We start from the raw sequence: 12,924 nt of genomic DNA, 5'->3' as shown, positions 1-12,924 counted from the left end.
GAATATAAAAAAAAACAATGAAAGAAATTCAATTTTGTAATGGGCAACACCTACACCTTTTACATACATACATACATATAACAGAATTTTTCGAAAAGTCAAAATGATTGAATGTGACCCATCGATTAGTTACGACGACGACGATGACGATGGTAATGATGTTTTAGGGATTTTTCTCTCGTTCAAAGTTCCAATTGTTAGAACCAATCTCACTTATTATTATTATTCGGCTGCATTCACCAATTTATACATTAGCAATTCACTATCGTCTGGGAAGAGAAATGCAAAATTTGATTAGTAATTAAATTATTTCAATTTACTCACGAACAATAGGAATTTTTTTTTATTTGGATCAAATGAATGAATAGTGGAATTTAGGTACAATGAACATTTTGGAATTGGTTGAATATAATGCTAATGATGCTATAAACGTTCAGATTCTTAGGGAATCATGTTTTTTTTTCTCGCTAAAATAATGCACGAATGATGAATAAAGAATTGGAGCCATTTACAATCATCATCATCATTTATTCTTCGATTCAATTCAGTTATAGTCTTCGTTCGGTCGGTCGGTAGAATTCGATTTCGAAATGATAATTCACTTTTCTTATATCGTCGTCGTCGTCGTCGTCAATTCGATTGGTTTGTTTTCCCCTGCACACAGAATGTAGATAGTTGAATAAAATGAAATAAATCCACATGGAACAATCCACATGAACCGATTCGGTAATTCATTGGTTTTTTTTTTTTGGTATTTCTCATTTATTATCCTTTGGCTTAAAGCAAAATAAATTACATAATAACAGCATACATATATACACATTTTATTATATTTGCAAGTATAAAACAATCGAATATTTGTCCAAATAAAATGAAAGAAAACCAAAAAAAATAATCTTTAGATTCGAATTTTGAAACAGAGGGGTGAATCATCAAATCCACAATCGATAGTGTTCAACAACATATCGATAGTAAAGTATCGATATTTTTTTTTGAATGATTGATATTTTGCATTTCCATTTTATGAAAATTTATTTGAATCAAATTCAAATGTTCAAATGCTCAACACTTCCATCCATCCCATTACCTCTTCTCTATTCATCCCCCTGAGTATATGAAGAAAAAAAAATGGTTTGAATTGCTAATCAATGAAAAAGAAATATGAGAGAGAGAGAGAAAAAAAAGAAAAAAAATTCAGTTAAAATGAATTAAAATTCAGAGACACAGACACACATACAATGAAATGAAATGAACAACGAAAAGAAAAAGGATGCTACCACAACAACGGTACAACTATCAAAGAATCAAAGAATTTTTTTATCTATTCTTTTAAAAATGGAAATGAAAGAAAAAAAAATTATTCGATTCAAAAGTATCGAATTTTGACATTTTTAAACAAACGAACAAACGTTTCGAATGTATATGAATGAATGATGATTTGAACGAATATAAAAATGGACTTTCAACAATAGAATCAAAGTGAAATTATTCATTTTTTTTGCTCTCTCTCTCTCTCCCACTAAATCCATAAGTGAAGTGTGTGTGTGTGTGTGTTTGAAATTCTGCTGAATTTAAAAAAATTGCTGTTGTTGTTGTTGGATCGACAGTCGATACAAAATTGTAAATTTCGATGCTCCACCACCATCACCACCACCATCAACAGCACTTTGTGAAGTGAATTAAATTTTTTTTTTCTTTCGTTCATCCCGATTGTTTGATATTTTTTTTTTTTTTTTTTTGGTTCTCTATCTTTCTTCATTCATCCATTTTCTTCAGTGTTTGTGTGAATATATTATCAGGAAAAAAAATAAGTTTTTTGGCTGTGAAACAAAATCGAAATAAAGTATTTCAATCTGAAAAATGGAATCAAATCAAATCAAATCTTGTGTTAAAATAGCTTTTGTTGTTGTTGTTGTTGTTTGAAGAATAAAAGTTACGCCCATATAAAATATGTGTTTTCAAATTCAAATTCAAATTTGAATGATGATGATGATGATGGCTATTTAGAATTGCAAAGTTGCCAAGTTTTTCATTTCTGCAAAAAAAAAAAAATTTTTTATTTGTTTGTTTGTTTATAAAATTGTTTACCGTTTTTTTTATATTCATTCTATTTTTTTTAGGTAGTAGTAGTAGGATTCTTTTGTCATTTTAAATTGAGTTTTGGTGTAGACCAATTTATCGTCATCATCAATTTTTTTTTTTTGACAAACTAAATCGATCTAATCGATAGAATGGTGTCGAAATAGAATCGAATGATTCAAAAGAAAGAATTGAGAGAAGAAAAAAAAAAATAAAAAAAGAAAACGGAACCATACGGATTTGATCCGGATTAATTTAGCTGATGATATAAATCATACACACACGCATGAAAACATATTTAAACTTTGTTCCAAAAAAAATACTCACGGAGAAGAAATATAGATGATGACCAAATCTTTTTTTTTGTTGGAATAAGAAAACAATTTTCCATTCTGGTTCTTTATATTTCATCTCTTGGTTGGCTGAAAATAGAATCTGTCCATTTTTTTTTATCATTTAATAACGTTATAATCCACATGAATCCGATTGAATGTGAATGATTGAATACACACACACACAGACACACATTAATTTGTGCAATGCTTTTTTTTTCATCGTTGCAACCAGAAATTCAATCAAAATCATACACGCAAACCGATTGATGGCCATGATGAATTATAATCATCATATAATTAATCCGATTAGTTTTCATTTCATCATCGTAATAATAATTGAATCGAATGATGATTATTATTACAAAAAAAAAATGAAATGAAATGAAAGCGATGGTTTGTGCTTTCTTCTTGCGTCTTTTGGTTTGAATGTTTGAAATTCAAAATAATGAATAAAAATGAATTGTAAAACAAAACAAAAAAAATGTTCACCGCAGAAAAAAAAGAGAGATTGTTGTGGCAGGATATATGAAGAATTATCAATTTTTTTCGCTCTTGCCAATGATGATGATGATGATGATTAATCACATGGAATTAATCTCAATTTTAACTCTACGTTGGTTTTTTTAGGGTTTGAAATTCTGTTTTGAATAACAAGAGAAAAAAAAGGAATGCCAGCGATATTGTCATCATCATCATTGCATCATTCAAGCGAAACGTTAACGATAATTGATGTTCATTTTCATTCATTCATCCATTCATTCAGCTTCATCATTTCATTATAAATGTCTCTAGATAATGAGATAATGAATGAAACAAGAAAATGGAAAAAAAATGATTCAGATTGATGGCACTTACGATACGCATACACCCATACACACACACACACACAGGTCAGAGTGTTGAATAAAACTTCCGATCACAATTTTCAAATTGAAATTTTCTTTTTCTTCTTGCTTTTGTTTCTATATTATCATCATTTACCACCAATATATTTCTTTGTTACATGTGTTTCATGTGATAAAAAAAACTGATGATGATGATGATGATGAACGGAAACGGAAATGATTGTTTCATCATTGTTTGAAACCGGTATTTTGGTATAATAATGAAATGAAATGAGAATAATCATCAAAATGAAACTAATAAAAAAAATTGTCCTGTTTTCTTCAATAGTGTTCCATAGAGAATTCTCTATTGAAATGAAATGAAATGAACAATTCATGTATGTTATGTGAATAGAATCAATCAAAATTGAATAACGGTCCAATTATTTTCAGATTGAATTTTTTTCTTTTTTTTCACTTTTTCATCGTCGTCGTTGTCGTCGTCTGTAAAATAGAAAGAAAAAGTTGAATCAATCATGAATTTTTTTTTATTCGTTTTACTTACTTGCATCATATCATGTAGCAAAAGAAATAAGTGGCCCGATTCATTCGCCAATTCTAAAAAAGAAAAAATTTGACAATAATCACGTTCGAATTGAATTGAATTGAATAAAATTCTAACCAAAATTGTCATCATCATCATCATACGAATGAATGATCATTGAATACGGCATCATCATCATCATCATCATCAGATTGCATATATTGCGATTCTTTTGAACAATAATAAAACAAAATCAAATGTATCAAATTTTGACAAAGTATACAAAAAGTCTCAAATGACAAATAATAATAACAAAATAAACGATAAAACGATAAACGACGATACATTCGAAACTATCATCATCATCAAATATATATAATTAAACAATCGATAATCAAACAATCGATTGTTTTTATATATTTAATATTCTTGTCATGAATTTGATGATGATGATGATTCGTAGAATTTTACGATAATCGACGAATAATATATAAACCAAACCAATAAAACAATTATGAGGTTTGTCTGTCTGTCTGTTTTTTTTTCTTTTGACACGATCCATGAATTTTATAACTAAACTTTTTTTTTTTTTGTTACTGTTTGATAGATTCTAATTAATGAATTTTCTGTATAAATATCGTCAACATTTTATTATTGTCATTAGAATTGATTTGCATAATAAATAATTATATATTATGCAAAAATCATGTCATTATCGTTGAAAATTTTTGTCAAATAAAAAATGATGATGATGATGATGATGGAAATGAGCTATTGATTGATTCAATTATAATTTGCATATATTTATAATATCGAATGGAAAATCAGCTTTATGAATTTTTTTTTATACATTGTGAAAAAGCCATCAAAATAAATTATTTTTTTTTGTAGCAACGTACAACAACAAGTGTGTGTGTATTGCATACCAAAACATGGCATTTATCTTGTTGTTCATCGATTGATTGATTGATTAACCCATCAGATTGGTTACAGGGATAATATCGAACGATGAAAATGGCACGTGTGTGTGTGTATGTGTGTGTGTGCGTGTGTTTGTAACATGATCATCATCATCATCATTGAATGAAATTCGAATACTTTTTTTTCCATGATTTTTGATGGATTATGATTGAAAACAATAAATATCGTTTTTATTTGTGGAACAGAAGAGAATTTTGTTTTTTTCATATGTATTAGCTTTCATCTGATTTATCATCATCATCATCATATGACTGATATTTGATATTCCATGCGGCCATTTAATTTGATTGATTACAAATCGATCAAATCGATATGTGTGTGTGTGTGTGGATTATTATTACTATAGAATCAATCATGATTTGACAATTTGATTGTCTTTTTCTCGCGATAAAGTTTAATAATTAAACGTTGAATCGAAATAATTCAATTTTAGCCAATAACAACTAATGAATAATAATCATAATCGATCGATCGATTGATTGATTGATATGAATGATGGGCACCAGATGACAGCAATAATATCAAAAAAATGATGCCATTTTCAATGTTAATTGTTGTTGTTGTTGTTGTTGTTGTTTGCAATTAAAACCATTCACAATTAACAATTTTTTTACATTACATTCCAGTTTGATTATTGCCGTAATGTCATGAAGAATTTAAACCAAAAAAAAAAAATTCTGCTTGGTGTTAATGATCTTGACACTTGAATGATCACAGTGTGTGTATGTGTGTGTGTGATCAACAAAATACATTGAACACTAATTAAACTTTTCACGCCAGTCCAAATGAATAAATAAAAAAAGTTTCAACAACAACAACTATTGAGAGTGAAAGAAAAATCTTTTTTAGGTATTCCATTTTAAACGCGTGTGTGGATGGATGGGTGGGCGTTTGGAATGAAATGTTCATCGAACCGAATTTCCAGATTCAACAAAAAAAAGAAGAAAGTTTAAAAAAAAAATCAACACATACAGTACACTGTTGTTAACCTCTTAGGTCCATTAGTCAAAATGTCAATATTCGTTTCTCGTAAATGTGTGCTGCGGGGGTGGATGAAAGGGAAGAAATAGAGAAAAATGTGCCAAGTCAATAAATTTTTTGTTGTTGTTGTTGTTGTTGTTGAATTTTGAGAATTTGGAAAAAATACAAAAAAAAAATTGTATTAGAAATTCCAGCAAAAAAAAAAAAAAAATAGAAAACTCATACACAACGGAAAAGTTTTCGGAAATAATCGAATCATTTTTTTTCCACTTTTTGTTTCTATTCGATTCGCTTATTAACAGCAACAGTCACAACTTTTTTTTTTTTTTGGCTATCGTATAGAGATCAGAATCGATTGTGATTATTATTATTATTATATCGGTGATGGGTGACTATAAAAATTTATGGAGAAGAAAACAAAAACAAAAACAAACAAACAAACAAGATGACAAACCTTTTCTTTTTTTTTTTTTTTGTTTCTTACAATCAAAATGAAAGTGAAAGAAGAATATGGGCCCATTATACAAAATCTGGTTTGAATTCCATCGATGTCTGTCTGTTTGTTTGTGTGTGTGTTTAATTCACCGTAACATTATAGGATTGTTGAATGGCCAAAGAAAAAAAAAGTGAACAATTTCATCATCATGGAATCAATGAAAGAAAGAAAAAAAAAGTTATCATCATTTATTTCAAAGTTAAAAGATTAATAAAAACTTTTTTTTTCTTTTCAGATACCTTTTTTTTATTATTGTCATCCAATGGATAGATCAATGTACAAACACAATTTGTTTACGGATGAATGAAGAAAAATATCGGTAAACAACAATTCACATTTTATTCGATATATAAAACAAACACAATGATAATAATAACAACGAAATACAACATTGTGAAACGAAGAAATGTCATTTCTGTCTTGGATTTGATGATGATTGAAGAACAAAATCTTGGATTACAATATAAGAACAAATTGAAACAAAAAAAAAATTCTAAAGAGACCAAAAGTTAAAAAAAAGAGAATATTGTGTGATAAATAAGAAGCTTTGCGCCATCTATCAATGGTAAAGATCAATGTGTTTTTTGTTTTGTTTTGTTTTGAAAAATCACCATTCAATCAGTTATCATTGGTTTTTTTGTTTTATCGTTCGATTATTATTATTATTATTACGATAATAGGATCGAATATAGAATTGGCCAAACATGTAAAGAAATATGATTGCCTGTGATATTGGTAATGTTCGATATAATAATGGATAACCAGTATGAAATAATTGTAAACAGATACCATATGTACCTATTATTGCAAATTGTGTTAATTGTATACGTGTTATATAATGTTTCCACCAAAGATATGGCTGTATATGTTCACCAAATGATGAAAGTGCATAATATGTATACATGATTACATGACAAAAACAATTGAGCATTGCAAAAAGGCCAAGCACTGGCATTGTTGGATTTGTCTATGTGGAAAAACGAAAATCAATAAATTAAAAAAAAAACGAATCGAATCATTAATACACAAACATACCCATGATGAAATCCAACCAATAATCGGTACAGAAATATGATGATAAATATGTAATGCCGTTAGTTGACGATCTTTTTTTCGTAATATGAAAAAAAATGTATCAAAATAATCAATAAATTTTGTCCATTGATAATAATAAAACATATGTACTATATGCATTGCATTCACGGAACGATCTTGTGATGATGGAAATTTAAAATCAAATAAACGTATACCAAAATTTATCCATAATAATGATTCGAATAGAAAATAACCATTAATGGTAACCAATATGATATTATAGATAAACATTGGTGTACGTAATTCATATGGTTTACGTGTACGCATCCATCGTTGTCCAATGAATACTATGGCCAAATAGGCACCAGTAAAAGTGGCCAATTTCCATGGTCCATTTGATATGAGCCAAAAATTTACAGTACGTGGATCACAATAACGGTCCCAATAATTCACTGAATGATCAACCGGTATAATACGTGCTGATGTTGATGATGACATCACGATTTAATTTTTCAAACAAAAAAAAAAATTTTAAATCAAATCTGGTTTTATCGGCAAAACTTATACAAGAAAAAAATTTTCAAATTTTCCTGTGTTTTTTTTTTTTTTTTTTTGGTTTGAAAAAACGAGAAAAAAAATCAATTACTAATGCTTCATGTTGCATGTGAAATCGATAACTAAAAAAAACGGTAGATTTTGTGTCATTTGACCAAGAAACCAAAAAAAAAGAGTGTGACTTACAAGGAAAAAAAAATTTGCTGATAATGATAACGATGATGATGGTGAGGATACACGAACAAAAAAAAACAAAAACACAAAAAAAATTCAATTTGGAATTTTTCATAAAAATAGAATCAATTTTCGGTGAATTTTGGTCAATACCAGTACAATGAAAAGTTGAAATAAACCAAAAAGAAAAAAACTTTTATATATAACTGGTTGGCTGTTGACAAAAAAAAAAAAAAAAAAATACACACACACACACATACACAATTTTTTAATCTGATCAAAAACGAACGTTTTATTTCATTGCCATTTCATAGACCTGTACGTAACACTACAGTCCACTGATACAGGTGTATAGAAAATAAATAAAAAAGAGAGAAACAGATTAAAAAAAACACCTACCGTCGCTTGTATGTACAGCGATAATAAAGAAATGGGGGAAAAAAAAAGAAATTCAAATTTAACGACGACGACGACGACGACTAAATCAGACAAATTTGAAATTTTTTTTTGTTTCGTTTTGTTTTGTTTCATTCAAAATTTTTTTTTTTATCAATGATTATGAATATGACCAATATAAAAAAAAATTGGACAATTATTGAACATGAAAATGACAATGTCCATAGTTTTTTTTCTTGGAAAAAAATGAATGTATGAATGAATGAATGAAAGAGAAAAACATCTGGATGAATGAATTCACGAAACAAGAGAGAGAGAGAGAAACATCCAGTGAACAAAAAAAAACAATAATAAATCACAAACCAGAAACATCACCACAACAAAACAGTAGAAATAGAGAGAGAGAGTGAGAAAAATTTTTTTCATCTACAAATCATCATCATGATGATGATGATGATATGTACCAGAATCAAATGATTTGTTTAATACCTGACAATCAAATGATTTGTTGATTATTAACGAATCTTTTTATTGGAACCTGTTGTTGTTGTTATTGTTGTTGTTGCAGTAATAGTAATAATAACAATTATTATTATTACAAGGCAACCTGTTGAGAAGATCCATTCATGTAATTTGTTTAGTGGATTCCTAATTATTTTGCACACCTAAATTTTTATTTTTTTTTGGTTCGTTGATCCGGACACATCATTATTATTTTGGTTGTCAAAACACACACACACACACACAATGAATGAATGAATGATCGGTACTTACCCAAAAAAAAAAAAAATGTTTGTTGCACTTGTGTCAATTTTGATTGATTGATGATGATGAATTGTTTCTGCTTTCTGTTTTCTGGTCGTGGTTCGATTTGATCTGATTTTCTTTTTTTTTCAAAGATTCAATCTGATGAAAATCTACTATTTTTATATCCAAATATGATTGATTTGGATTGGATTTTTTTTTAATTCAACGGATTAAATGAGAACAAACAACAAAAAAAATAGAATCTACATGAAGATAAAGATAAAGGACAATGGAAAGAGAGAGAGAGAGAGTGAGAGAAAAAAAATTTTTAAGAATCCAGAACATTCATTCAAAATCATCATTGTTCTTCAATCGATGGATTTATAAGATGAAGAAACAGCAGGAAAATTTCTTCTTTTTTATTCTAGTTTTTTTTCTGTTGTTTCTATTTCACTATTACAAATTAACAAGAGGAAAAAAAACCGGATTTGTGTCATACCACAATCATCATCATCATCATATATGACATGGTGCATATATGCTACTGTGTCTTTTGTCCATGTTGAAAATAGAATCCTCTTTGGTCATTTTTTTTTTGTTTTTGTTTCTTACCATAAATCACACACACACACACACACACACACACACACACATCAGATTGTTGATTCACATTTGATGTGATCAATTATTGTGTTGAAACAAACAAACAAAAAAAAAACCAAATGCAATGGCCATGGCCTACGTCAACAACAACAACAAAACAGCAACGAAATAAAAAAAAAGAAGGTCGAAAACATCATTGATGTCATGTATATATCACCATCATCATTACACATAGGATTTTTTTTCTCATCTTTTTTTTTTAAAAAAACCACCACCACCACCACCACCAGCAGCAACTACAAAAACCTGTGACATTTTCATATTTTTTATTTCTGTCTTATATTCATTATTCATTATAAATCAATTTTTTTTTCTTATTTTATTGACAATTATTCGTCAATAAATGATGATGATGATGATGATGATGAAATGTGAGAAAATAAAAATAAAAATTCAAGACAGACAGTTGATCATAATGAAAGAAATTTGAAAATTTTTTCCATCATAAACCACTGTATATTGTCTGTATATATATGTGTTTTTCTTTATGTTTTCATTTCTGACATTTAGTTGTCAAAAAAAAAAAAAAATGAAAAAAAAACTTATTTGCCTTTGCCATTGTTTGCCATTAATTATATTGGACAATGTTATCATCAAATGAATGATGATGATGATGATGAAATTTTTTAAATTTTATTCGGGTAAATAAATAAGAAACAAAGTTCAAAACTAAAATGAAATTTTTTCCACCAATATGAACATCTTCAATTGAAAATTTTTAATATTTTTTTTCGGTGATTTACCTTCAAATTAAATGAAATTCATACACACATACACACACGCATATCCGGAATATAGTGATTTTTTTTTGCTTACTATTTCGTTCCGCTAGCCAGAAAAAAAATCTGAGAAAGAAAAAAATTTCATTTTTTGTCCCCATTTATTTTTCATTTGGAAATTTTTTTTTATTTGAATTTCTGTAGCAACCGGAAATTGTTTTACAGAAGGAAAAATTTTTTTTTGTTTCTTGTTTTGTCTCATACGGTTGACTTGTTAACTATTTACAACCGATTCAAGGTCATCAATATTCATCATCATCATCATCATCATCGTTATTTTCATTCTATTCTTGGATATTTTTATTTGCAACAAATTGTAACAATTGTAACAACAACAACAACAACAACAACAACAACAACAGCAACAAAGGAACTGACTGATATTGGTAGTAGTAGGAAGGAAAGCAAAAAAAAAGTAGAGGAGGAAATATTATTATCACATTTCAATGTCATTTGTATTCCAAAACCAAAAAACAAAAAACATTGCAGCATAATTGGGCGTACCATTAATCTACATTCATTATTATTATTATTATCATTACATTCTTATGTGCAATATATATAAATAAATGTTTATTTTATTTTTCTTGTTATTTCCGTTTTCCGTTTATTAATGATGATTGTTGTTTACGTCGGCAACGATATTTCCAGGATACACTATGTGTGTATGTGTTTGTGTGTGTGTGTGTATTGGTCAACATCGCAAATCGAAACAAAAAAGAAATGTCCATGTCCTTATGATGATAAAGATGACATTTTATTCATGGAATATAAAATTTATCATCATTGATCATTGTAAATCAATCAATCAACCGATGGTCTGTGTGTGTGTATGCGTGTACCTGTGGTGATGTCATCAGAATATAACGAGAAAAAAAAGTGAAGAAAAAAAAATTTTCCCATTTCCCTTCTTGTTACATTGTTAAATAAATTTCGAATGACGATGAATTGTCACCGTTTTTTTTCCGTAGAGGGAAACAACCCGGTGTTGGAAATCTTTTTTTTTATTATTTTTAAAAATTAAAAAAAGTGGAAATTTAAATTACATATATATTCGTGTATGATGATAAGAAAGTTGCAAATTTTTCAATTTTTTTTTTGTTTCATTGATAATTAATTAATTAATCCAATTTTTTATTGGAATTATAAGATTTCATATAAAAATGTGAAAAGAAAAAGAAAAAAATAACCGGCTGACTAGCGGCAAACCAAAATGGCCCGGATGGATAATCAGAAACAATGAATACGGCAACACCATATGATATTAATAGTATGAATTGTATGATCTGTATCATTGTTAGATAACGTTTCCACCAAAGATATGGCTGTATACGTGGACCTAATGCGGCCAATGCATAATAACTATACATCATAACATGTACGGCAGAATTTAAAAATGAAAACAATGAAATGGCCGGTATGCCAACACGATACCAAAGATATAGCCAACCAAGTATAGGTACAACTGAATGATGATAAACATGTAATAGGCTGATTTGATTGTATTTTTTTCTCAATACAAAAAATACCGTATCCAAGAGATCGATGAATTTTGTCAACCAATATAGATAACATGACCAGATGAATTCTTTTGCTTCATTTGTATGTAATTTTAATTCATTTAAACGTGGCATTCTAAAATTGAATAATTCACGACCAAAATCTAGCCAATACTAATAATAATAATATTGAATATTGGATATTGGATATTTGATAAATAGATATGTAATGAAAATATTGAAAACTTACCATTGATTGTATAAGAAAATAGCCATTTATTATGACCATCAATGTATTATATATTAACATTGGCCATCGTAATTGATATGGTTCACGTTTACGCATCATTGATGGTCCCATACGTGTGACAAAAAATAGATATATACCGATGACAAATAATGTAGGCCATGGTCCTTCACGTATCAATGGTAGACCATTTGAACGTGGATCACCATTTTCTTGCCAATATTGTGATACATAATAACGTATGCCACGATTTGAATTTTCACTTTGTAAATTGGCTGCCATTCTTATTCAATCTTCTAATAATAATAACAATAACAACAACAACGATGGAAAAAAGTGGATTTTAACAAAAAAAAAAAAAAAAAAAAAAAAGAATTTGATTGAAGATGAAATTCTTGTAAGATCAATGCAACGATAAAAGATAAAAAAAAATAAAATCACTGGTTATATCGTAATATATCACAATATATTATATTATTTATATATATAATGGCTATCAGATGGCTGTCAATTTTCAATATTCATACATTATTATTATGGAATCATCATTAAATAATCAATGATAATCAATGATAATGATATCAACAAA

The 12,924-nt window shown here is 28.1% G+C and overlaps 2 protein-coding genes across 3 annotated transcripts; both read right to left on the bottom strand.

The window, feature by feature from the left end:
* Positions 1-6,560: 6,560 nt before the first annotated feature.
* LOC124497422 (very long chain fatty acid elongase 4) lies at positions 6,561-9,932 on the bottom strand. Of its 2 annotated transcripts, none has more exons than XM_075733980.1 (3): positions 9,175-9,932; positions 7,276-7,865; positions 6,561-7,207 (listed from the first exon to the last, which is right to left on the bottom strand). In XM_075733980.1, the coding sequence occupies exons 2-3, from the start codon at positions 7,771-7,773 to the stop codon at positions 6,866-6,868; spliced, it is 840 nt and encodes a 279-aa protein (XP_075590095.1). In that variant the 5' UTR covers positions 7,774-7,865; positions 9,175-9,932; the 3' UTR covers positions 6,561-6,865. The 2 variants fall into 2 exon arrangements, with proteins under 2 accessions (XP_075590095.1, XP_075590096.1); XM_075733981.1 differs by lacking the exon at positions 9,175-9,932 and adding an exon at positions 8,017-8,175.
* Positions 9,933-11,630: 1,698 nt separating this feature from the next.
* LOC124497423 (very long chain fatty acid elongase 7) lies at positions 11,631-12,666 on the bottom strand. The gene is made up of 2 exons (XM_047061075.2): positions 12,339-12,666; positions 11,631-12,262 (listed from the first exon to the last, which is right to left on the bottom strand). Exons 1-2 carry the CDS (start codon positions 12,615-12,617, stop codon positions 11,711-11,713), a joined length of 831 nt encoding a protein of 276 aa, XP_046917031.2. The 5' UTR covers positions 12,618-12,666; the 3' UTR covers positions 11,631-11,710.
* Positions 12,667-12,924: the final 258 nt, after the last annotated feature.

This window comes from Dermatophagoides farinae, chromosome 9 (genome assembly GCF_024713945.1).
Source record: "Dermatophagoides farinae isolate YC_2012a chromosome 9, ASM2471394v1, whole genome shotgun sequence".
NCBI lineage: Eukaryota > Metazoa > Arthropoda > Arachnida > Sarcoptiformes > Pyroglyphidae > Dermatophagoides > Dermatophagoides farinae.
Note: the sequence above shows the minus strand (reverse complement) of the source record. Positions and strands in the feature narration are given on the sequence as shown.

Bases quoted from the DNA above. Each gene is read 5' to 3' on its own strand.
- LOC124497422 (XM_075733980.1), bottom strand. From the start codon at position 7,773: ATGTCATCATCAACATCAGCACGTATTATACCGGTTGATCATTCAGTG. The intron at 7,208-7,275 runs GTATGTTTGTGT...TTTTCCACATAG, and splicing joins TTGGTTGGATTTCATCATGG to ACAAATCCAACAATGCCAGT.
- LOC124497423 (XM_047061075.2), bottom strand. From the start codon at position 12,617: ATGGCAGCCAATTTACAAAGTGAAAATTCAAATCGTGGCATACGTTAT. The intron at 12,263-12,338 runs GTAAGTTTTCAA...TATTATTATTAG, and splicing joins ATTTTCTTATACAATCAATG to TATTGGCTAGATTTTGGTCG.